General features: G+C 48.2%; 1 protein-coding gene across 3 annotated transcripts in view; it reads right to left on the reverse strand.

Annotated features, from left to right (window-relative positions):
- The window catches only part of ABTB3 (ankyrin repeat and BTB domain containing 3), a 172,589-nt gene extending 147,046 nt beyond the window's left edge, over nucleotides 1–25,543 (reverse strand). For all 3 annotated transcript variants that reach the window (XM_061371819.1, XM_061371818.1, XM_061371817.1), the window contains exon 1: nucleotides 24,345–25,543. In XM_061371819.1, the coding sequence (XP_061227803.1) occupies nucleotides 24,345–25,296 (952 nt within the window). In that variant the 5' untranslated portion in view covers nucleotides 25,297–25,543. The remainder of the gene's footprint in view (nucleotides 1–24,344) is intronic.
- Nucleotides 25,544–26,337: the final 794 nt, after the last annotated feature.

Genomic DNA, 26,337 nt, shown 5'->3' on the forward strand with positions numbered 1-26,337 from the left:
TTCACCAGCTGCTGTGGATTCAGCCCAGCAGAGCTGGAAGCCAAGACTGGACCAGCCCTGGACCCAATCCATTCACAGCGTGAACTAATGCTCTTAGGATAGGTGTTAATTTAGCACAGAGCAATAACAGTGTTCTCAGCTCACACTGGAAAGCAAATCACCACTCATGCCAGAGGAACCATTAATAAATCACTGAGCATGGTCAGACCTCAAGCTGCTGGACAGAGGAACCAGTTATGGAGACAGATTCAGATGAACTCAAACCCATATTCAGATCAGTGCCTCTCTCCCCTGGAGACCAGCATTACCGCTGGGAACATGCCTGGAGATTTTTCAGTCACCTATGCGAATCAGAGATCCACATCTTTTGTCAGTGTGCTTACTGTGAGCTTAAACAACCCAGGTGTATCAGAACTGTGGGCAGACCAGCCAGTTGGCAATTTAGAGCATTTAACTAGTCTTACAATATTTTAACACAAAGTTTCGCCTATTTACTGTATTGGTGGAGGAGGAAAAAGTTCCTATCGCACCCACAACCTTTACATAGAACCAATAGATCTCCAAGTGTGAAAAACACTAATAGAGTGTTTTTACAGAATATCACTTAAAAAACAGAAATACCAAGCAAATTTGATGATCAAATCATATTTACAGAAGGCAGCAACAGAATCTGATGACAGGAAGATGTCCTGATGCACATTTGCTCTAGTCCTCTTCTTATAGTCTGGTAAGAAACCCCATTTCACTGTGATGAGCATTGAGGAGGTGACCAGGTGATGGAGAGTCACCACCACAGGGGAAGACTGAGTGAAACCATGCAATGAGCCTGCAGGCCAGGGAGACACAAGCACTCAGGATACGCCTTTGTTCAGCCAAAATGCACAATTCTGTGCTAAAGGCTGCAGGTTTGGGGACAGGGAGGGAAGGGGTAGGAAAGGCACAACTGCAGAGATGCCACCAAGAGGATCCTCCTAAACCTGGAGGTCTGGGAGGTATAGCGGCTTCGAGGAAATGTGTTCATAGCTCAGCAAGAGAAGAGGAAGTGGAGACAATTAGACAATTTATGTGTAATTGAAACACAGCAATATATAGCAGCAAGAGGGTAGGTAACACACAACAGATGAAAAGTCACAAGCGCCTTCAAACTGGGGGCTGGAGGAGCTGGTCTGATGATAAAGAAGGGAAAGAGGAGTTTTGGTAGGAGGCTTGCCAGACTGGTCAAGGAGGCTTTAAACTAGATATGTTGGGGGAGGGGGCATCATTCCATCCCAACACACCCAGTCAGTTGCCAGCACTTATGCTCGGAGCAATGCAGAGATATTCCAGCCAACGAGCCGGCTTCATTTGGAGCTCGGCTCAGATGCCTGTATACAAATGCCCGTAGCATGGGGAACAAACAAGAGGAATTAGAGATGTGTGCAAGTCTACGGGGGTATGATATAATAGGCATTGCAGAGACATGGTGGGATGGCTCCTATGACTGGAGTGTTGGAATGGAAGGTTACAGGCTCTTTAGAAAAGACAGGCCCGGCAGGCAGGGAGGGAGAGCTGCCCTTTGTGTTAGGGATAGGCTGGAGAGTATGGAACTCTGTCTGGGGACAGGTGAGCAGTCAACAGAGAGTTTGTGGGTCAGGGTTAAAGGAAGAACAGTGATAGGAGACCTTACTGTGGGGACTGGTTACAGACTGCCTGATCAAGGAGAACCTGCAGATGAAGGTGTGGAAGACAATTTCCTTCTGCAAGTAATAGAGGAGCCAACAAGGAGAGGTGCCATGCTTGACCTCATGCTCACCAACAGGGAAGGGCTCGTTGGAAATGTGACGCTCCAGGGCAGCCTTGGATGCAGCGATCACAAGATGGTTGAGTTTGAGATCCTCAAGACAGTGAGAAGAGCGTGCAGCAAGCTCACTGCCCTGGACTTCAAAAGAGCAGACTTTGGCCCCTTCAGGAACCTGCTTAGTAAGGTTCCATGGGCTACAGCCCTAGAGGGCAGGGGGCTCAAGACTCTTGGCTGATATTCAAGGATCACCTGCTACAAGCTCAGGTGTGTTGCATCCCAACCAGAAGGAAGTGCAGCAGGAGGGCCAGGAGACCTCCTTGGATGGATAAGGAGCTGCTGAGGAAAATTCAAATGAAGAAAGAGTCTTATAAAAAGTGGAAGCAAGGACAGGCAGCCTGGGAAGAGTACAGGGATGTTGTCCAGGAAGCTAGGGACCAGGTTAGGAAAGCTAAGGCCCAGTTAGAATTAAACTTGGCTAGGGATATTAAGGATAACAGGAAGGGATTCTACAGGTACATAGCAATAAAAAACAGACTAGGGAGAACATAGGCCCCCTCAGAAGGCTCTCGGGTGAACTGGCTACACAGGATTTGGAGAAGGCTGAGGTTCTGAATGACTTCTTTACCTCGGTCTTCACTGGCAAAGGCTCTGACCGCACCACCCAAGTCTTGGAAGGCAGACGCAGGGACTGTGAGAATGAAGACCTTGGGCCCACTGTAGGAGAGGAATTGGTTCAAGACCATCTTAAAAATCTGAACGTGCACAAGTCCATGGGTCCTGATGAAATCCATCCGCGGGTCCTGAAGGAGCTGGAGAATGAAGTTGCTAAGCCGCTGGCCATCATATTTGAAAAATCATAGCAGTCAGGTGAAGTTCCCAATGACTGGATAAAGGGAAATATAACCCCCATTTTGGATGACCCGGGGAATTACAGACCAGTCAGTCTCACCTCTGTGCCTGGCAAAATCTTGGAGCAGATTCTCCTGGAAGGCATGCTAAGGCACATGAAAAACAACAAGATGCTTGGTGACAGCCAGCATGGTTTCACTAAGGGGAAATCCTGCCTGACCAATTTGGTGGCCTTCTATGATGGGGCTACAGAACTGATGGACAGGGGTAAAGCAGTTGATGTCATCTACCTGGACTTGGGTAAGGCATTCAACACTGTCCCACACGACATCTTTGTCTCTAAATTGGAGCGACATCAATTTGATGAATGGACCACTCGGTGGATAAAGAACTGGCTGGAGGGCCGCACAAAAAGAGTTGTGGTCAATGGCTCAATGTCCAGCTGGAGACCAGTAACGAGTGGTGTCCCTCAGGGATTGGTGTTGGGACCGGTCTTGTTCAACATCTTCATCGCTGACATGGACAGTGGGATTGAGTGCGCCCTCAGCAAGTTTGCCGATGACACCAAGCTGTGTGGTTCGGTTGATACGCTGGAGGGAAGGAATGCCATCCAGAGGGACCTTGACACGCTTGTGAGCTGGGCTGATGCCAACCTCATGAAGTTTAACCATGCCAAGTGCAAGGTCCTACACCTGGGTCGGAGCAATCCCAGGCACAGCTACAGGCTGGGCAGAGAAGAGATTCAGAGCAGCCCTGCGGAGAAGGACTTGGGGGTGCTGGTCGATGAGAAAATGAACATGAGCCGGCTTCAGTGTGCGCTTGCAGCCCAGAAAGCCAACCGTATCCTGGGCTGCATCAAAAGGAGTGTGACCAGCAGGTCGAAGGAGGTGATCCTGCCCTTTATTCTGCTCTTGTGAGACCTCACTTGGAGTATTGTGTGCAGTTCTGGTGTCCTCAACATAAAAAGGACATGGAACTGTTGGAACAAGTCCAGAGGAGGGCCACGAGAATGATCAGGGGACTGGAGCACCTCCCATATGAAGACAGGCTGAGAAAGTTGGGGCTGTTCAGCCTGGAGAAGAGAAGGCTGCGTGGAGACCTCATAGCAGCCTTCCAGTATCTGAAGGGGGCCTATAGGGATGCTGAGGAGGGACTCTTCATTAGGGACTGTAGTGATAGGACAAGGGGTAATGGGTTAAAACTTAAACAGGGGAAGTTTAGATTGAATATGAGGAGGAAATTCTTTCCTGTTAGGGTGGTGAGGCACTGGAATAGGTTGTCCAGGGAGGTTGCGAATGCTCCATCCCTGGCAGTGTTCAAGGCCAGGTTGGATGAGGCCTTGAGTGATATGGTTTAGAGCGAGGTGTCCCTGCCCATGGCAGGGGGGTTGGAACTTGATGATCTTAAGGTCCTTCCCTACCCTAACTATTCTGTGATTATATGAAAGATTTAAATTATGGTAAAGCAGTATCATACCAAGACACCAGGGTGCGGGCTTCCTGGTGCTTACCCAAACAGCTCCTCCACTGGCACCAGACCTCAAAACTGCTTTTTATTTGACATTATCTGCCCTGCCTGTGGAGGTACTTTGTAAATAAATCATCCCTAATAACACCCCATCAAGCAACAGCTCCCCACAGCATTATGAGCTGTCCACCTCAAGGAACTCCCCATCACACCCAGCCTATCCCTCTGCCTCCCAGCCCGCGTCTAACACACATGGGAGGGGGCCGGACCTCCATCGTACCTTTAGCTTTGAAGGGATGCACTAACTGCAAGTCCAATGCCTGATGTTTGCCTCAGCTTCTGCATGACCTGCTCGATAACTCCAGCAAGTATAGGGAATTTCAAAGCCAGGCCAGGGCTGCCGCAGCAGCTGTCAATCAGAAGGCCCACAACACAGTAATTTCTGTTTCTTGGAGGAGTAACTAAACTACAAGTGCCTGTTGTGCACTGTGTGTTTTAAAGGCAGCTTACCTTGTCAAGACAGGAATGGGAAAACAAGTTTATTCAGGCTCACTAGTTCTTTATGGAGTTCATGGCCCTCATGAAAGTACATGGTTTCTCCCCCGCTACCACCCCCCACCTCACTGCTTGGAGGTGATGGGCATTTCCAGAGTGAAGGCTGAGGGAGTGTAGCGGCAGGACATCTATCCTTAACCTGACTTCCCAGGAAGTCCTGGGCCTTGCAGAGAGGCTATTTCCAACTGTTGTGTCAGCAACTCAGGGGATAAGCTTGGTGTCAGGTGGCTTACTCAGGCATTATCAAAATCTGGGCTGCTCCCCACATCTCTTTCTACCTGCCTTTCTCCACTTTCAGTGAAGTTCCTGAGACTCCTTCTGCTTCTCCAAGAGTAAACACCAAGCAATCTCCCCAGAAAGCCAGGTGATGCAGCATCACCAAGCCAGGTGCAGGAGGAGCATCAGCCTCAACTTCCTTCATCATTGCAGTATTCCAGGGTTTTGGTCAACACCAGGGGTTCTTGCAGGCCACAGGTCTGGGAAAGCAGGGTGCTAAGAAAGTTTTCAGAAATGCAGTTTTTAGTAACTTTCAGCCTGTATCAGCATGCATCTTCAGTGACAGTACGTGGACTTACTCAAGATGTCACTAGCTGCATGGTGCAATGATGTTTCCAATTAATTTGGTGCATGGTAAGTATTCAGCAACCATTTATGAAGCACAGAAGGAGGAGATAAAAACACTCATACTAGATCATTTGCACCTCCTCCATTAATGCTGCTGTGGTGAGTTGCTTTATCCCTTAACCTCCCAAGCTAGTCAGATGTTATACACATTTGAAGTTTACATCTATTCCATTCAACCATGCTCAGTAGATCAAATTTACCAGAATAAGTTTTGTGGCACCAGTTAGGTAATACCTTTTGTGTCTCCTCCACTGTCCCTGCACGACACAAGCTTTTGCCCAGCTGAAGGATGAGATAGAAAAGCTATTGAAAAATAACACGGACAACTTGGCCATGAGAAGCCAAACTGCAACAGCTAAAAGCTGCAAAATGCTATGGACACATTTCATGCCATTCCAAAGCAGCAGAACAAAAAGTATCTAAAGAATAAACTATTTTCAGCAGCACTGATAGAAACTTGAAAATTAAAATACCAGACTATGAAGTGCATCCACTTGGTTTGCCAGCCCATATGGCCAAGACAATTATCTCCACTCATTTCACCTTTCTCCTCACTGGGAAAAGGACATATTTGGAAAGAAGGATGGAAAAATACTGCTTAAAGAGAGCAACAGTTTTTTTCACAACCTTTAAAAACATTTCCATATACATTCTCTCAAAAGCATATAAAATACTATGATCACAGGCCATGTTAAGCTGTGCCATCCTCATAATACGCAATCACCACCACGCAAAACCTGTATGGGGTAGATCAATCACCCAGTGGGGTACCAGGGACATCAGAGCATTCTAGTGCACCGCAGCACAGCAGGGACAGCCTGCTGCTACAGTTTTGGAGAATTTCAGAGGTTTTTTAAGAAAAAAATAAAATAAATGTGACTAAATGCTCCCTTTCCTGCTGCTGTATGCATAATGTTAAAGGGACAATTCCATTTTGAAAGCACTTTACAGTCCACCTTCAAGAATTCACCCTGTATACCCACGCTTTCTGTTTTCAAACCATCTTTTCATTCTTGATAGGATTCTACTGCATGTCCTGGAATTCCCAACTTTCCTTTGCATTTCACAGCAAAAGTGGCTACCTGTAATTCTTCACAGCTATGCTTGTAGCCATTTCACATTTGTAAAGCCAGGGAAGTTTGAATCTTTGTGGGAATAAAGAGGGAGATGGCTGCGTAGCTCTAATTTGAAGGAAACACCAACTTCTGGTAGATGCCAACCCTACGAATGATATGTGGGGAGCACCAGAGACCACCAGCATGATAACTCTTAATTAGAAACAAATGGAGATGAGAATGTATGGAGCCCATGCACAATGATTAGTAACGTGCTACACCACACGTGGTATATGACACTGTCACTCCAACAACCTCCCCTTGAGTGAAAGAGAAACAAGGTTAGACCTCCCGATGTAGCACTCAGTTTTGGTTTAAGCGATTTAGGATGCATCACGGTGACAGTCAGGGAACATCCAAACTGGATGTTACATCTCATAGTTAACCCCAAATCAGCCCCACTACTTGCCTCAGCCTGTGGATTCTAAGTGAAACCTCACAATCCAATTTTAGAGGTAAAGCAGAACCCTTATGAAGCAGCTGCTTCTTGGGAGAGCCTGGGAATGTTGCCTTGGACATCGTTAGGGAGGTTTATAGCACCAATGCAGGCAAAAGGCCATGTCACAGAGTGCCTCGGAGGGATGACAGCAGAGGGGGCACTGCTATGGGTGCATTAGGAGAGGCAGCCACTGCTATCACTTCCAGTCAAATGCACTGCAGCTCCTGTTCCTGTCAAGTAGTGGAGAGCACTTTTACATGTCATCTGCACCCACTGTTAACTTTGACACTGCTTTCAAATCCACTATTTACACACTGAAGAAAGAGAGGGGTAGGTGGGAAAACAATTCACTTGTAGAAAAGCCTGCCTTTGAGAACCACCCTTCCTATTTTCCTGCAGCATATGTGTGGGTAAAAATAGGCAGCCGGCCTCGATAGCTGGTGAAGCTCTCAAACACTGAACAGATTTGCTGCAACACAAAGCCAATCCTTCCCCCCAGGCATCTCTCAAGGAATTACACAGGTATGTGCAGGACAGCAGACGACGCATAAATCTCCCCTCAGTTTCCATCAAGTTTAGACGTTCGCTTCACACAAGTCTGAAAACATATTTGGCTTTTCACTGTTTTTACTTAAAAGCCCACAGAACAACATAAATCCCTCCTTCCTTTTCTGGAGGAGCCAACAGGACTCGTTAAGCCTTTTGGTTCCCTCTGCTGCCATAAAAAGGTGCAGAGTTTCTGAATGCCATCAGCTGCTGTGCTGATGCAGAGGCCCTGCTGCAGTCACAGAAAAAAATAAGCATTCCAATACCTCCCAACAGAGCCTCCTATGGGACCACACCAGCCTCTCAGCACTGAGGAGAGAGCCAGTGCTGGCACTGAAGGTCACCTCCAAGCAGAAAGGCTCCCAAAGACCTCTTGTTTGGCTCTGGGTCTTCGGAAATGACTAGACTTCAGAAGTGACTGCCTACAGAAAGCACAGGCCTGAAAGGAGCAGCCTGTCTCTGCAAGGAAGATCAAAAAGTCAAGGCACTTAAGCTTTTGTTTTCTACTCAGCTTCCAAGATATGGTCTTTGCAAACATTAAAGCCAGGTGTCCTGCTAACAGAGACAGAGAGCTAAACACCAACCAGAGCATCTCCTAACAGGCACATCAGCCTCCCCAGACTCACGACTAGGAAAAGGGTGCACAAAGACCCCAACTACCCAATAGTTCTGCATGGTTTCCACCTGGCAGAACCCAAGGCTGAAGCAGGGCACTGAGCCAGGCCAGGCATGCCAGGAGACATGCCATTTCCATATGCGAAGGCAGTACCCACCCCTGCTTTACATCCTTTCTAGGTTCTCAAGACACAGAGGAAAGAGCTCCCACAGTCTGGCAGCTGATGCTACACCAAAGTGAGAGGCACCAAACTGACTACAGCCATAAGCAGTTACAGCTGCACCTACCCTCTGGTGCTCTCCTGCATGAACAGTGAGGTGACAGCAAACCTCAATATCCCCAGACTAAAACACATGCACAAACGCAAGGTTGGTTTGTGCATGCTCTAGGGAGATGGTGCTTCCCAACTCTACATTTACACATGTAAAACAGAGGCAAATTGTCAAGTAGCTGACAGCACCCGGAGGCAGCAAGACTGTCTGAAACAACTCCCTGCTTGGGAGAAGGCATCCAGCAACATGAATGGGCTGTGGTGTATTTTTGCTAGATTGGGATAGCATCCCTTGAGCTGCCCTCACAAATGGGTGGCATGCCAAAGCTGTGACACACCGTGTGCTGGAGCCCACATCAGTCATTCATTTTGAGGTATTTCAAGTGTGTGCGTGTGTTGAAAGGATAGCTTCCATCAACAACACCATTTCAAACACAAAGGCTGGTATCACTGGAAATTGTGTAAGGAGGGAAGCACTGTATCAAAGTTCAAATATAAGAGAAGTTTTTCCTCCAACAAGGAAAATTCCAGGAACAGAAACCACACTAAACCACGGTGATTAACAGAAGTGTGTGTGTATCTTTTCTAGGTCAACTCTCAATAACTGGAGAGGATACCAGGTCACAGACTCATTTAGTAGGTTTTGTTTTATTTTAACACAGCTATATTGACTTCAATGGAACTTTTCCAGTCTTCAGCCACTAGATCTGCCTGATAACATATTTGACCTAAATGCAGCTAAAGTTGCTCTATCACACAGTAGCAATAAGCCTAAGGAAGATCGTTGCAGCAAAACCTCACCACATATTAGGAAGCAGAAATTTAGGAAAGGTTTACAGCAAGACTTGAGGCCATGAAACTGAACTGTATTTCCATTACCAGCTGCTGAGTTTTAGGCTTGAACCTGCAGCTTGGAGTCTATGAACAGGGTAAGTGAAAAATCAGCCAGTATTTCCATACTTCTCTGTAATTTGAAGCCACTGAGACATGTCTCAGGGTATAAATCACAGAGCTATATAAATAAAATAAATTATGAATTTGTAGTCTTTGGAAGAAGCCTGACACCAAACTCATGTAGAAAATGTAAGAAAAAATAAGCCTGGCCTCTGGCCCAAGCATGTGAGAAGCTCCCCCTTGTTCCTGGGGAGGAAGCTCCACCAGCACCAATAGTTGACTATGCCCATGGGGACTTATGGCTACAGGTAGTCTACAACACATTAAATAGCTGTCTGTACATAGCATCGTCAAGTAATGAGGTAAATGTTTATTAACAGAAAACTGCTACCAGCAAAATTGTGGCAAATTCCCATGAAAGGGTGAGCTTCTCACGTAATTAAAGTGGTGAATCTTCCCAGTAAGTCCCAGTCCCAAGTTCACATCACACAGATACCTATGGCTGCTTCTCTATGCTACATAAAGTGTCCCACTTTCCAAATGCACACTGTCACTTCTGTGAACTGAAGCATGACCTCCCCCGGCACAGTCTTTTTAAAACAAAGCTGCTACATACAGGCAAAAAAGCAAGTAACCCACCAGCAGAAAACACTGTTTTGTACAAAAAAGCAATTATCCTCTGCAGCACAAAGATCAGATAAATACAGTTTTGAACGTGTGTGGTTATGAAATGATTAAATGTATCTTTTTGCCTCTTTTATAACAGATTAAAAGATCAAACTAAAGAGTTCTTTCATTTTGTAACAGCAAAATAAATCTTCTAACAGACAGCCATCACTGAGAATCCCCGTATAAACATCCTGTTCAGTTTGAAACTAGGGGACAAAAGTGCATTATAAAGTGCTTCAAGGAATGTATTCCCTTCTATTTTGGATCACCTTCCCCTCCCTGTCGATAATACACAACAAAGCAAGCAGGACACATCTGGGAGCCCACTGACACAAAACCAGGGAGTTTCACCTGCTGAAGACATCAGGAACCAGGGGGTGCCTACAAACCACCATGTTTGGAGCCCAAGCTGCAGTTCCTGTAGGTCTCTGTCTACTGTACGTGACACCAGGGTGACTGTTCAGTAAGTTTACAAGAAATATGAATGCAGACCCATTTCCCAAAAACCTGTCAAAATGGGAAGTTGCATTTATTAGCTTTTTTCTAAGAAAATGAGATCTTCATGGCTGCACACGCCTCCTTCCATCCACCCCAGCAACCTTCCAGATCACACGCAGATTTCAACCAACTCTGGCCAAAGACTATATATGGCCAGAGGGATGGCCACTGACAATTGTGCTCCTTCAAATATTATGGAAACAACAGGTCTTGAATGGAGGGGAAGGCTGGCAGCAAGCTGAATCTTTGTCAGGCACTGGAAAAGCAACAGAAGAGTATGCTGAATGATGGAACGATGCAAAGATGGCAAAAGCTTTCATCAATCCAGCCCAAGCACAAAGCCCTCCATCATCCCTCCACCCCTGGGTTTTGGCCACAAAAACAAATAACAATTGAATAAAGCATGGAGTCTACTCTGCTGTCTCAGCAGCCCATCTCCTCACGGCTTGCTCTGTGCTCCCCAGCACCTCCTCCCCACACCATGACTGGGTACCACATAAGGGGATATTTGCTGCCTTTCCTGGTGAGATCAAACCATTTCCAGAGGGTACATCCTGGTGGCATCCTGGGTTGCATTAGAAGGGGGGTGGTTAGTAGGTCGAGAGAGGTCCTCCTTCCCCTCTACTCAGCCCTGGTGAGACCTCATCTGGAATATTGTGTCCAGTTCTGGGCCCCTCAGTTTAAGAAGGACAGGGACCTGCTGGACAGAGTCCAGCACAGGGCAACTAAGATGATTAAGGGAGTGGAGCATCTCCCTTATGAGGAAAGACTGAGGGAGCTGGGTCTCTATAGTTTGGAGAAGAGGAGACTGAGGGGTGACCTTATTAGTGTATATAAATATATAAAGGGGGAGTGTCACGAGGATGGGGCCAGGCCCTTCTCAGTGGCAAGCAATGATAGGACAAGGGGAAATGGGTACAAACTGGAACACAAGAGGTTCCACTTAAACTTGAGAAGAAACTTCTCAGTGAGGGTGATGGAACACTGGAACAGGCTGCCCAGGGAGGTTGTGGAGTCTCCTTCTCTGGAGACATTCAAGACCCGCCTGGACACGTTCCTGTGTAACCTTATCTAGGTGTTCCTGCTCCGGCAGGGGGATTGGACTAGATGATCTTTTGAGGTCCCTTCCAATCTCTAACATACTGTGATACTGTGTGATACTGTGATACTGTACAGTGCTCAGGGAAGCACACCAGCCTCCCAGACTAACTAGAAAGACTTCAGCCCTGTTATTCACTGTTCCACGGGGAAAGGCATCAGGACAAAGCCTTGAAGTCCACAGCCCCTCCATGGCACTTCCCCCCCGTCAGACCCCAGGTTATTGGAGAGTCACAAAACACAGGCCTGAGGAAGCAGAGCACCAGCGTCTTGCACTCCATGACAATAAACAGAGAAACACACTTCCATAATTTTCAGTTAACAAGGCCCATTTTTATTCTCCTGCAGATCATCCCAAGGGAATGGGGTAAGGCTGCCAGCCTCCCTGCAGGGAGGAGGAGGCTAAGCTGGAATGCACTGCAACCATTTTTAACAGAAATTGTTTGCAGCACTTAATTCCAAAAAAGCCACAATTAATTGTGCTACAGTATCAGTAAACACACTGGTTACGCCATTAGAGCCATTATTTTCCCTCCAAGTCATTACGTTACTACATTATTGATGCAACAGTCCAGTGTAATGAAGCGATGCTTTGCATCCTTCTTCCTACTGAACACCAAGTTCACAGCGCCGTAGCACTGATGCCAGATTTAGTGAGGGCTCTTTTTCCAGTAGGTCAAAAATTCCAGCCAACCTTACAAACAAACCCAGCTGCGCAAAAAGTTAAACACCTGTCCTTAATCAAATGCAAATGCACGAGTTTCTATTTGATACAACTCAAAATTACAGCTATTTCTAAATACTCTGCTTTGACAAGTGAGTATTTTTACCTCATCCGGACAGACTATTTTCAGAAAGGCATTTGAGAAACATTAAGCCAGAATGCAGTAAATTAGCGAGACTCTTAAGCAAATACTAAACTTATTTGAAGCTAAAGGAGGGGGAAAAGGCAGCTATATCTAGAGGGTCACCACTCCTAACGCTGAGAGCACATATGAAAGTGAGGGGAGATTTTCCCATGTCAAAACTGCAGAAGCAAACCTAGAGAAGTTATCATGAAAGGAGCTCGTAACAGTAGATCATTCAGTCCTGTGGCTCTTACTCATTCACAGGACTACTGAAAGGAATAAAGTTTATTTGTGTGAGCAATACTGCAGGAAGGAACCTCAGTTTGCAGTGCACCCAGTCAGCAGCGAATGGCTCTGAAGTGAAGAGAAAGGCCAGGAACAGCCGCCTCACCTTATGTAATGCCTGGAAAGGCCATCCAAGCAAAGCCTGGGCTAAAGCATGAAACAGTACTTCCTCTGCAACTACGACTGTAAGGCAGAGTAGCAATATAACCTTTAGAAACATCCTCCTTCATGTGCATAACCCCGACATATTGTTTCCCAGTCACTCCCTACAGTATCCAGCTCCACAACCCCCCCAGTATGTTGCAAAAGGATAGGGCTCTTTAGAGTTATTTTAAATATGCTCTCTTTCAGTCTTTCATCGTGGTTCTCTGCAATAAAATCAGCTCCCACTTTGCCACTCAGTCTTTTGCATGGCGCAATCACAGCTTCCCCTGGGTGCCTTCTTTCTGGACCAAATAATGCCACTCCAGTTGGCTATCGCTGCACTGAAATATTCCCCTTGGGCTCCCCAGCTTCCATTACCATTTCTGCTGTTTGCTCTATTCTTTCTCTTTCTGGAAATGAGGCTACTGAAACTGAACTAATTACTCCAGGCTCAGAGGATGTTCTATGGGGGTGCTGAATTGTTCTCATTTTTCCTTACACAATGGCCAACACCCGTGTGTTTAAATATCGACAACTATTTCAGTGTATCAGTGCAGTGCCAGCAGCACTGCAAACCTTCACAGGGAACAAGATCAGAACCCGTACCCATGATGCTCCTCAAGTCACAGTTAAGTGGAGAAGTAAAGTAAGAAGTCCTCATTTTCTCAACCCCTCTTACCTTAAATGCTGTCCCCAAAATGGACATTTTCCCAGGGGCTCATCCAACTCAGAGGTATGAATCCCATCCCCAGTGTGCCCATAACATATTCTCACTCTAGCCAGGGATGCCTCAGCAGCACTGTCATAGTATGCAACATGGACTGAACAAGCTGCCCGTGGGCCTTGCAGCTCCTTTCCACTGTACAGGTCTAACTTTGCTCAACAACTAGCTCTGCAGCCAGTTTTGCAGTTTGGGTGTGTTTGCACTGTTTGCATGAGAAGCAGCCATTAAGCAGGCAACAGGTTCCAGCTGATTCCCAGGGAGTCCCAAAGAATAGCCCTAGGTTGGGCCAGTCAGAGCCATCTGATCTCAAGGTGACAAGAGCAGGGGTAAGGGTGGCAGGGTCCAAAGGGAACCTTGCTATGGCTGTGCCTAATTGTTCAGAATGAAAGAGAAGTCAGCTGTGATAGCAGGCAATGCCTGAGCATCCAGGGCCTGCCCAAAACCTTAGAAAACACCTTCTGACTCACCAGCTCCTGCCTCACACCGACACAGCCGGTAATTAAAGGTGTCTCCATAGAATCTCACCACCCCTGATAAGACGGTGGTTCTCCACCCCTCTGATAACTGCCTGGTCTCTCCACAACCTGCAGCTCTGTCTCCAGCCCTTCTCTCCCCGTGACATTCCTGGTCAGCAGAGAGAAGGTTAGAGTTGGCAGACATCAGCATCCCCATCTGCCCTGCTGGTTTGATGGCTCTCATCACCACAGGTCTCCTTATAAAACCTGCCAATTATCCCACGCATAAGCAGTTTCTATGTGATGAAGAGAGGTGACAGCCCATATCCTTCGTGAAAATCAATCAGACTGCATGCTTAAGGGGGAATAAACTTTGGCTAGGGTATTTGTCTCTTGTTGTATTTAATCTTGCTGTAGACACATTCAGCCACGACAGTTTAACTGCTGATGTATGTCAGACAGACAGCGTCACTGACTTACCTATCTTGGCTCCCAGCTTTCGGCTGCAAGAACATTGCTACGTAAGTTCAGCATCCTTTGCATTAGATAGGTGTTTATCTCATTCCTACATTTAAACCTGCATAATAGTTGAAATTACTCCTGCTCATCTTCCCATGGTTCACCAAACATGCTCTTTAAGATGGAAGGCAAGGTATTATATGCATTCACACAGGCAGGAATTTTTCATTTGAAATAGTATGCATGTTGCTGTTGTCTGCCCCTGCATTCAACTGTTCCCACTATCCACTGATACACAAGGCAATTTTTTGTGTGAGCACAGTGGTACAGTGAAGAACTAGTTAAAAGTACAATAGCAGGTCCTAACTATTGAGGGGCAGCTTGTTTGGGGTTACTGGGTTTGGAGGGTTTTTTCCATGCTAAAGGAATTGCGTATTTTGAAACCCCTCCTCCTCACTGAGATCATGCCAGATAATTAAACTGAAGCCCTTATTTTTAAAATCTAATTTACTTTTGAAAACACACACTGCTGGTCTATTTTTAGGGTTTTCTTATGTGGGCCAGCGGAAATAGGCTAGCCAGTTAGCACAAGGGCTTACAGGCTGTGCTGAGCAGTCTTCAAGCTGAACACCATAGAACCACAGAATCATAGCATAGTTTGAGTTGGAAGAGACCTTCAAACCTCATCCAGTCCAACCCGCTGCAATGAGCAGGGACATCTTCAACTAGATCAGGTTGCCCTGACTACATCCAGCCTGGCCTTGAATGTCTCAGGGGATGGCGCAACCACCACCTCTCTCTGGGCAACCTGTGCCAGTGTTTCACCACCCTCATTGTAAAGATTTTTTTCCTTATAACCAGCCTGAATCTCCCCTCTTTTAGTTTAAAACCATCACCATGAATCCCTAGAACAATGAAAACAAAAACGGGAATAAGTATCTAATATTGACCTTCAGGTTTGAAGAAGCTGGTTTTTGGCAAAACTAAACCTGGGTCTACAGCTTTGACTCAGGAGTTTCTTTAATTTGTTACCAAATGCAGTATCTCGTCCTGGCATTTGACAGACCACCCTCACCACCAAAATCAGTGGGAACAGTCCTTGCCCAGCCAAGGACTACAATACTGCATTTAACGATGCCTTTGGAACACCTTGTATTGTACATCACACAAAATGTACATGAGAAATGAAATAACATCAGTAGCACAAGGATATTTTTTTCTCAAGTACTGAAGTTTGTGACCCTTATAAACATCAAGAGAAGTAACAGCATCAGAGGTACCTACATCTAGCCCCTAGAAGTTTTGTTCACTATACTGCAACCCAGAGTAAAATCACCTACCTACCCAAACTTACAGTGAATGACTCAGTGCAACTGATTTTCTGTGATGCACTGGCATGCAAAAAAATGCCTCTGTATTACAAAGAAATCCACTTGGGATCCTCCACAAAAAGCACCTCAATGGGTACCCAAAATTGCTCCAACCTCTGAAATCTCTCTCCTTTCTGCTGGCATCACTTCCCACCACAGGGCATCAGTCCCCAGGCACGAGGCCTGCCTACCCAGTGGCAGCTTTCCTTGCTACCAGCCACATCCTCTGCTTTGATGCTTCACCTAGGGCAAAGAACCTGTATTCTGGGGACTGGATACTGCTCACATCCTCACCACCTCTATTTTTCCAAATCCCTGCCTGATAACATCCTGGAGAGAGGCTCACAAGACCTGCTCAGCAAGAAAAAGTTGACTTTCCCTCACTTTAGTTCCTTATTCGCAGCCAAACACAATACATTAGCAAAGGCACAACAGCCCAGCAGTGTTTATCCAAGAATACCACAGGGCCAGAGAAACCGTGAAACACTGCGGGATGCAGAGTTTCCTCCAGTTATTTAACTGCCTTGAAAATGCAAATGCATTCACCATACCCCTTGCTGCAACCCTGGCCCTGTTCGCTTCCCCCACCTGGGAGCAATATTTCATAGCAGTGCAATTTAAAAGCAGGGTGTTTTTATTAATTTTAAAGCCTCAGACTCTCTCAGGTCCATGTGCTAGTCCACAGCACTCGAGGACAGAAATCCAGCCCTTGAAGAGGCCTCTTCTCTAATCTTCTCGGGGGTTCCTGTTTGCCTGCTCACTCACGAGTCATTCCTGAGACCTCTATGCCATGTGAAATCCATGTGCTGCTCATATGAGTAAGATCTATCCATGTAAGGGCTCTGGGAGCAGGCTGAATTTGCTGACCCAAAGGTATTACCTGTCCCTCCTGGCTCGGCTGCAACGCCTCCATGCACTCCTATCTCCTGGCGAGCATCCCACATCCCACACATCCTGCAGCACTGATCCCTCCCTGCACTTTCACTTTCAGCTGCCTTATGAAAAGAGCTTATACATGTTCTCCTGTGCTTCCACGTAGCTTTTGAAAGATCCCAGTGTCAACATCCATTACTGCCTTCAGCACAACAGCAGGAAGAGACCAGTCCTCACGCGTCATGCCAGCGAAGTTCCCACCAAGCAGATCTGTTTGCTCACTGACAACAGACAACGCACCTCCACACACATACATTTGCACAATGACCAGAATCTGTCCCAAAATTATCTTAACAAGTAGGATACCTTTTAACACAGTGCTTTTAAATGGTCTGGTGAATGAGTCCATCCTTCCTCCCTTACCCACCTCTGCCAGCTCAGTCCATCAGGGGCACAATTACTTTTCCCAAAGCCTGTTGATAGGAGAGGTCTAATTTTCTTGCCTATTACCAATCCAGTATCATTTAAATCAAGTCAAAACCAATTTCTTTTCCTTATCAGTGATGAGCCAAGAAAATCCCTGTGGGAACCTGCAAGTGTCCCACGAAGCTTCTCAGGCATCAATCTGGTCCATGTATTTACTGCAGGATGCCAACAGCCCCCATACAGTACCATACTATAAAACCTCCTTGGTCGCACCCAGTAACAATTACACCACAAAAGGGTGCTGCTTACTATGAACTGAGTGTAGGAATAAAGGAAGAGAATAAAATACCATCAAGATGACAGGCACTGCTGGAAAGGAACCCAAGGAAATGGTCACGTCCCATAAGCCATGCTGTGCAACTTCCTCCTTACCCACAAACTGCCATGGTAAGGTGGTGTGATGATTCAAAAGCATCAGTGCAGTTTAACAGCTTAAATTAATTAAAATAACCAAGACAATACACCTCTGTAAGGTATAGGAGTAAGTGCCTGTGCCCCATCCATGCTGCTAATGGATCCACACCAATGATAGCTCCTTGTTCTCAACTCCTCCCAGAAACTTACCCCTCACTCCTGCTAGCAAAACCAGCCTACAGCTGCCTTCTCACTGACTCGTTTCACCTGATCAGTGGTATCCTCTCTCCTGTTCTTACAGGGGAGAGATGTAGCTATGTGGCCACCAGATTCTATCTCCTCACAGCCTACAACAGCAGGATTGCTGTATTACCTTTGGGGAAATGGGAAGCTTACGCACTGGCAGCCAAACGCAGCCATGCTGAGCCCACTGATAGAAACTCTTTGTTGTAGGAAATCCCTGAAAGCAAGGACAGATCGAGAGCTGCATTTGAGGCTTTGGGTGGCATAGTCCTCTATAATGCCTGTGTTTTTTCGGGCTGCCCAATTGAACACCTCTGACAAAGTAACCAGAGACCAAGCTGACTGCACAAGCTTGGGGGGAATTCTGTCTCCATCTGTATGTCTTTTAAAATCTTTAATACACTTATCAGGTATATAACAATTACAGATTTACACAGAGATGGTGCAGCAGATAGCTTTTGGTCAGAAGATTTAGGAGACAAAAGCATTGGAAAAGTCAGCCTACAACACCAAGCAGCTGCTCACTTTCTGTCCAGAAGCTAATGCTAATACTTGGTGTTAAAGGAGAGATCAGAACCAGTCCACTGTCCACAGGGATCCAAACACCCACCTTGGCCCCTGCTAGTGCACAGAAATCCAAGCTGCTCAAGGACACAAACAGCAGCAGTGCTGCTGCTCATCATCCTCGCAGGAAGAGAGCGCATCCTGGTGATGAACATCCTCATCCATCTCCTCCTTGCTTTTTCTGTACAGCCTCTACTGGGCCAGCCACAGAGCTATTCTGGATGGAAGCTGCTAGTTTCAGGAAGCCATCTGAAAGGAGAGCCTACTCTTCTTGCACTACACACTGGCCAGAGCAAATTACTACAGCACTCACACACTCCAGAAATCAGCTCTTTTGCTCTGGTGTCAACTAATCAAGTGTGGCTTTCTCCTTTCACACCTTCATTGGGGGCAAGCTCGGGGGGATGACCATAACGCTTTCCTGTGACTTCTGAGGGAGAACTCAATCCCTGTTCAGGACAAGGGAGAAAAGCTCGAAGCTGTTGATGTCCCAGGGCTGTGCACCACTGGGTATTGACTCTGGATGACATGGAAGATTTCTGACTGATAACCAACAGCTTGGTTTGATAAGCACTGCACAAATGCTAACACATTAACCATGGTGCCTTTTTCACTCAAAGTAACTCTGAGTAACTTCTGTGGTGAGACACTGGAACAGGCTGCTCAAGGCAGGTGTAAATGCTCCATCCCTGGCAGTGTTCAAGGCCAGGCTGGACCAGGCTTGGAGCAATCTGGTCTAGCGAAGCGGTCCCTGCCCATGGCAGAGGTTTGGAACTGGATGACCTTAAGGTCCTTTCCAACCCAAACCATTCTATGATTCCATGAGCAGCTACAGAAGAGAGAGCATTTGTAGAAGCATTAGGGAAAGGCACAACATTGTCCCTAACACTCATCTGCACCTTGTGCCACCAGCTCACAAGAGGGATGAAAGACCACAAGAGGCCTGTTAGCTTTCAGCCAGGAACACAATATACTGCTAAAATTATGTTGTTATTCCCCTAACATGCTTCTTGTGTATATAATCATATTTCCTAATCACTATTCCAAAGCCTCGCTTGCATCAGAAAGTAAGTGTTTAGCTGCAGCCCTAAAACTCCTTAGAGTGGCTATAACTGCTATTAAGGTACTTTCCAACATGATAAGGGGAGTAATCATAAAGCTGATGTATGCCAATATGATTATTATGGATGTTGCTAGCATAACAATTTCTGGGACTTTTTTTTTAATGTTATACTCATAACTGAATCAAACTATATGAACAAAAATGTCCAGAGGGAAACAAACCTTCGTGAGCCTGCCAGTCAAACCTCAGCCTCCTACTGAGTCTGTACTTCACAGTCACACCATTGTGAGGTAATGCAGGCCTGCAATAAGCGTACACATGCGGAGTTCGCAGTCTGTCCTGCTCCTGCTTAACACTGGGTGTTAAAGCAACCCATAGCATTCCAGGAAAAGAGCACAATTTATCCACTGCCATTCCAGGTCTCATCAGCATTGGTGGCCACAAGCCACAATCAGGCACCCTTTGGCCAGGCAACTCTCCCTCCCATCCAGAGAGGGGACAAATTCACAATGTATTCAGAGAGGCTGCAGAAGTTTGCTTGGGGGATTGTCAGGTAAGAGAACAGAGCAAAGATACACATCATCTGTTGTACCGCTACTCGTGGTAACCTCTCAGCAAGGGACTCAAGTGCCCAGGAACAGATGGGGAGAAACATGGTAACAGAGACCTCTAAGTGTAACATACAAGCATATAGAAGAAACTTCAAACTGTATTTCAGGGTTTTTTTACTCTGAAAACTTATGGGGGAGAAGGGAATGTTCTTGAAACCACAGTTAAAAAAAGCCCAAGAAAACGGCATGAAATTCTATTTCGTGCCCAAATATTCCTCTATCATCTTAGCTGAATAAGTTTTAGATTGATTTTTATGTTGCCCCGGCAGATGTAACAGCATCTTGAATGGTACAATTACAATAGAAAGCAGAGAAGTAACAAACAGGTAACAGTATGCTCTTGAGTAAAAGAGGATATGGTCTCTATACACACACATGTATGCATACATAGGTATCAGAACTTAAAAGCATTAACCGATTTGGTTAAGCTGTGCTAATACACTGGTATTGCTCATTTTCTTGGAGTCCCTTTAGTTTGTGGGGGTTAGGACAAGAGGCTGAGGTTACACTGAGGTTAGTGGACACGTGTCAGCCAAGCCTGACCTAACCCTGGGTTTCTTCCTGGTCATTGTGTCTTCCCCTCTAAATAATACTAAAAATAGGAAGAAACCACAGTGATGCAGTTGGGTTCCAAATAACTATTTTTAGTAGCTGCATACAAACACACAAGGCAGAGCTGTGCACACTGACTGCTCCTCCAAAACCTCCTCCCTGGCTCCATGGATGTCCTGCTCATAGCCTCTGCCCTTCCCACCATCAGTCCTGCCACATAAGATAAGGAGATCCCTAAGACTGTAACGGGAACAACCTGTTTCCAAAGTTCTATATTAACCTAAGTGCTGTCTAATCTCATTCCTCTGCCTGGTATAAGAGGACCTTTGTAATACAGCATAGGTGACTTTGAGCTGCTTGGATCTCCCATCCAAGCATCCCCTGTGAAAATTAAATGCACGGGCTTATTTCTACAATTTGTGGTAGATCCAAGACCTAGGGAACCTTTTCAGTCATCTCAAAGCAGCTCCCAAATCAGGCCTGAAAGTACGGGTTTGATGAGCAATAAGGAAACGGAAATAATATAGCTTAAACCACAGAGGTGCCAGCTTTTACTGCCTTTCATTGAGTACACAATATTTTGCTCCCACTATTTCAAGGGAAATAACACCCCACGCGACTGTTACGGGATGTAAAACGTGTAGAGTGCTCTTCAGATGGAGCTCATAATTGAAACATTTGAGCACCAATGAACTCCCAAATGTAAAGTTTTTAATTTTCATTCAACCAGGACATTAAAATTTGGGGTGGAGAGGAGGAAGAGGGGGGAATTACTACCTCAGAGTGCTTTTAAGCTCTATTCTTTCTGATACAGTAACTGGGATAGGCACAGACAAGATGCCAGCAGCTGCTGGCATACTCCAGCATCTTGTTCCAGATGCCACTGCTTGCTTCTCCTTTGTCATCCCTACCCCAGTCCCACATAAGAGGTTTATCAAGAGGCTTATCAAGGAGATGTGGTCTGCTGCCTACAGCACACAAACGAAGGAGTGCCACCACCTTCATCCACATGCCTTCACCCTGCATGAGGAATGAACAGGTATCTGTCAGAGAATGGGGTTCCCATCAAGGCCGCTGTCTAAGTTTGGGCCAGACGCACCCAAGATGAGCCCAACAGGCTGAAGCACTCACTGAAAGAACCAGCTCAGACTTTGTCTGAAGGCACATGACCATCATTTATAGGCAGAAGAAGGTTATCTTGCAATACTGATCTTATTCAGCAGGTTCCAAGATGACTGGGTATGACACCAGGCTAAAAAACCTCAGCTAAAACCACTAAATGCTCTGCACAGCCGACGGGGAAGCCCTGAAAAGCTGGTTTGTGTCTTGCAGATCCTCAGAACATCTTCTCCAACACTTGTGTTCATAAACAGTCTTAGAGCGATTGCACACTACATCATGCACAAACTCAGGCTCCTCACATACCTGCATCCCATACTCTTCACAGGTTGCCTGTTTCACTGCCTGGACAGAACTCAGGGTATTGAATTTAGCCCAGAAAATTTTGGAATGGTTGACATTTGCTTGCCAGAAAGACTGCACTTCTCCCCCCAGAAAAAACCTGCCTGCAGATGAGAAACAGCTAGGATGGCTGCTTTTGCACAGCTTTCTCCACCCCCGCCCCCAAAATTATATTGGCCATGACACCTCCAGAAAGGACCCTGCCACCACTTCTCATCCATGTCGAATGGACCAAATCCATCGATTTCAGCACCTGTGTCCATGAGCCACCCAGCTGGGGAATGGCACCCTGATTTATTGAACCTCCAGAGTATAAGCACTGTCTCTTCTCCTGTAGCAGTGCAGAGAAATACGAGAAGTCTGCCACCTATTAAGTTGGTTTATCATGGTGTTTCAAGTTCTGAGCAGAGAAGGATGAACTTGTGGTTATGCCACTGTATAGAGATGTAGCTTCCAGCAGTCCTAGCCTCCTACCACAGATTGCCCAAATAGTTTCAAGCAGGTCAAATAATCTCTCCCATCAGAATTCCCCACCTTTTAAGTGCCTGAAAAGGAAACCAACCATGGAGCACTCAGACATCAAAATGGGGAGGACTGTATAAACAGATACATATCTCACCGGTGAAGAAACAGGCTGATGTGTTTAATGGTTTATAATGGTTGTTTTAGTTGCCATTAAAGTAACTTCAGAGCATGCAACGCGTCCCTGGATTAAATCTAAATAAATGTAAACAGCAATAAAAAATGGCTTTTATAACAAGAAGGCCTGACTCGTTTGCACCTGTAACTCTAAATATATATAACAGGATGCCAAACTACATACTGCAAGATGGTACAAAGCAAACCAACATTACAGTCATTTGTATAGAAAGCATAATGCCACAGGGAGAGAGGCAAAACAAAATGGACAACTCGCTAGGGTCTGATTGGAATATCTGAGAAAATGCCATTTGCTCGAGTCAGGACTGAGCTACCAAGGGGATGTGTGCCAGGTAAAGCTACAACAAAATGGAGATGAAAACTTTGAATCATGTCCCTGGAAGGAAGATCCATGAGGGTCAGGATGAAGTTCATTTAAACCCACTGAGCTGATACAGAGGGAGTTAGAGAGAGCCGCAAAACAAAATGAAAGGCTCAGTAGGAAGGAGCCTGCACAGGCAGTGCTGCAATGTCAGAAACGCAACACAGTGCCATCTGAAACCTACAGGCACAGTACCAGGGCTTCTGGTACACAGACCAGGAAAAAGCAGCGGGGCACTCCCGGGGAAGGCTTCATCCTGCAACACCAGCGTCAAGCACAGCGCCCTGCAACCCATGTCCCCGCCAGAAGATGCATTGGGAGAGAGGAGGGAAGCTCAGGAGGCTCTGGGGAGGACATCCTCAGCTGGAGTAGAACCACCAGAGGAATGTAACGGAGTCGCATCGATTCACACCGGGGAGAAGGGTTTGCCCCTTTCTTTTGCTCCCACTTGGCATTCTCCTTTGGGTCTCTTATGGGAGAGAAGGTGTCTTAACACAATAGATAATTAGCTGTAATGCATCCTCTGTGGCTGTAAAAACCTAACAGGGCTTATCTAGACCTGATCTAGGCTTCCAGTTATCCTTGTTCTCCCAGTTCCTACCCCCCTACCACCCATCAATATTTGCATGTCAGCTTGACAGGTATTTTGTATTCAAGCTTAATAAAAGTGTTTGCATGTGCCTGTGCACGCTTAGGAGACGGCAGCAGGAAAACACCAGATTTCAACTCCGACTCTCTGAGATGCGGCTCATTCCATCTTCCTTTCCCTGGCAAACAGGGAGCTGAAATAAGAAACGTCAACTTTGGTTGCTCTACTGAACGATAACTGAAAAATATCGAGCTCTTTGTTTAAAAAAAGAAAAAATCCCCAGGATACTGATGCATCACCGTGTTGCATCTGTGTCAAGCTCTGGGTAAACAAGCAGCAACATGAATGAAATCTGTCCAGAAAGACTGCATTTCAGCGCCAACCACGCAATCTCTGGCCAAACCACTGCATATGTAACAAAGTTTGATCTCGCTTGCGAGCGCTCAGCTGCGCTTCTGCCATTTCCTGTGGAAAATTGAAGCTCCGAACGATGTCTATCACCCGGCCCTCGCCGCACCCCGGCCAGCAGCTCCTAAACACTGACACACACACACACAGAGCCCCGCAGGCAGCCCCCGCAGGGACAGACGGGGATGTTTGGCAGCCCCTTCCCTGCGATCCGTCTGGCACCACCGGGAAGGGGCAAACCCACCCCTCCGTCCCCCCGGCCACCCCGTCCCCGGCGGCAGGTGCCTCGCCCGCCCCGCGCCCGTAGGGGCGGACGAACGGACGCCCGCCGACGGATCGGGGGGTCCGCCCGGTCCCGCCCCGGCGCAACAGGTGGTCGGTGGCTCCCTGTCTTGCCCCGCGGCAGCACTCACCGCTGGCGTTCTTGCCGCAGATGAGGTGCTGGTAGGGCTGCAGCAAGCCCCAGAGCTCGGGGTCGTTGTTGACCGTCTGCTCCAACGCCTCCAGGGTGAACCGGGGCGCCTCGCCGCCCTCCTTCTCCTTCTCGGCTGGGGTGGCGGCGGCCGGGGGGCGGCCGGGCGGCGGGAGCGGGGCGGCGGGGCCGGCCAGCACCCTTGCGTGGATGTCGCGGAAGAGGCTCTCGGTGCCGGCGGTGAGGTAGATGGCGGCATGCTCGTGGATGCGCAGGGCCACGCGGCTGTCCACCATCCACCGGTAGAACTTGCCCACGGAGAAGGCCAGCCCGCACCTCGCCGACTTGCCGCGGCTGAAGCGGTCGCCGCCGCTGCTGCTCATGTTGTAGAGGGAGAGGGCACCCAGGGCGGCCGATGTGCAGCGGGCCGCCAGCGTCCAGCCCAGGACGATCTCCATGGCGCTCCGCACCTCGTGCTTGGTGCACTTGGCGAAGCGGAGGCTTAGCCGCTGCGCCTCCCGGGCGATGCGCACCAGCGCCCGGCTCACCAGCGTCGAGAGTCGCGCCGCCGCATCCCGGCTCCCGGGGCTGGCGGCGGCCGGCGCCCGCGGCTCCCGGCGCGACGGGGGCAGCAGCAGCGCCTCCACCTCCTCCAGGCTCCAGGGGACCTCCTCAAGGTCGGGCAGGAGCCGGGAGCACTGCTGCCCCGCGCAGTCCAGCACCTCGGAGTCTTCCGCTAGGACGGTGTTGACAGTGTCGAAGCTGTTGTGCCGACTGTGCATGGAGTCAGTTAGGTGCGGCCAGCAGCTTCCTCCATAGGGGTACGCGGGGTGCGAATCCGAGCAGCACAGCGACAAGTTGGAGGAGCGCACCGAGTCCGCCGCGCCACCATACCCGGAGTCCAGCGTCAGGTCTTCCAGCGTCCTCACCGCCGTCTTACCTCTCCGGGCCATCGCTGCACTTCATGCTGCACCCGCGGGACCCGGGCGGGGAGCGGCTCACAGGAAAGGCGGAAAAGGGGAGGAGAACAGCGAGACCCGTCGGCCGCTTCGCTTCACCCCGCCGGCCAGAGGCTGCTGCTACTGCCTCCTCGCCAGACTCCAGCCAAGCGGCGGTGCTGCCCGCCGCCCTACTCCCGGATCCGACTACCGCTCCTGCACTGCGCCGCGCCGCCGGCCCGACACCGCACCGCAGCGCAGCGCCGGCCAGGCGGCGCGGGGAGGGCGGGGCCATGCAAAGCGCCTCCGGCTCTCAGCCAATGGGGCGGTGCGGGGGGCGGAGACATGCAAAGCACTTCGCCTGGAGGCCAATGGGGCGGCGCCCTGCGCCTGACCGAACCTCCCCTCAGCTCCGCGGGGTGCGGAGCCGCTCCGCGCAGCACCGCGCAGCGAGGGGCGCGGCCCTGCCCCGCCCGCTGTCCCCGGCGTGTCCCGGCGACGAGGGGCCCCTCCCGGCCCGCAGCCTGTGAGCAGGCGGGACCCCGCGGTCCAGTTCCCCTCCGAAGGCGCGGGTTTTGCGCGCCCTGAAGATGAAGACCACATTAGTCCGGGGATGGCCCAGCCGGGTGCATGGCGATGCGCGGGGCGGAGTGCGTCTAACCGCGTCCTCTGTGCCCCCCGGCTCCGCAAGGTGTGAAGCACGTTTCCATTACATCCACCACAGCCCCTGCTCAAGCGCGTAAACCGGCTTCCCGCTCCAGCCCTCCCTCGGTTTTGACAGCAGCAGTTTCCTGATGTTGCTATAGGCAGAAGAAAGGGAGCACAGGCATACACACAAATAGCATGAGACTGTCAAGATGCTTTGAAACTGAGCAGAAACTGCCACGTAAGAACACCAGGCATCAGTGGAGTCAGGAAGAGCAATTTCCAAATAATTAGAACAAGTACAATAAAGCCCTTAAGTTGTTCTTGAAATTAACCCCACAAGTATCACAAAAGCTTTGGCAAGTAAGATTTGTACCGGGCTTAGGGCACATTTCCTACGCCCATTAAGAT

Source organism: Neopsephotus bourkii, unplaced genomic scaffold (assembly GCF_033783945.1).
Source record: "Neopsephotus bourkii isolate Nb327-2 ecotype Australia unplaced genomic scaffold, CSIRO-AGI_Nbou_v1 NB_1589, whole genome shotgun sequence".
NCBI classification, from domain to species: domain Eukaryota; kingdom Metazoa; phylum Chordata; class Aves; order Psittaciformes; family Psittacidae; genus Neopsephotus; species Neopsephotus bourkii.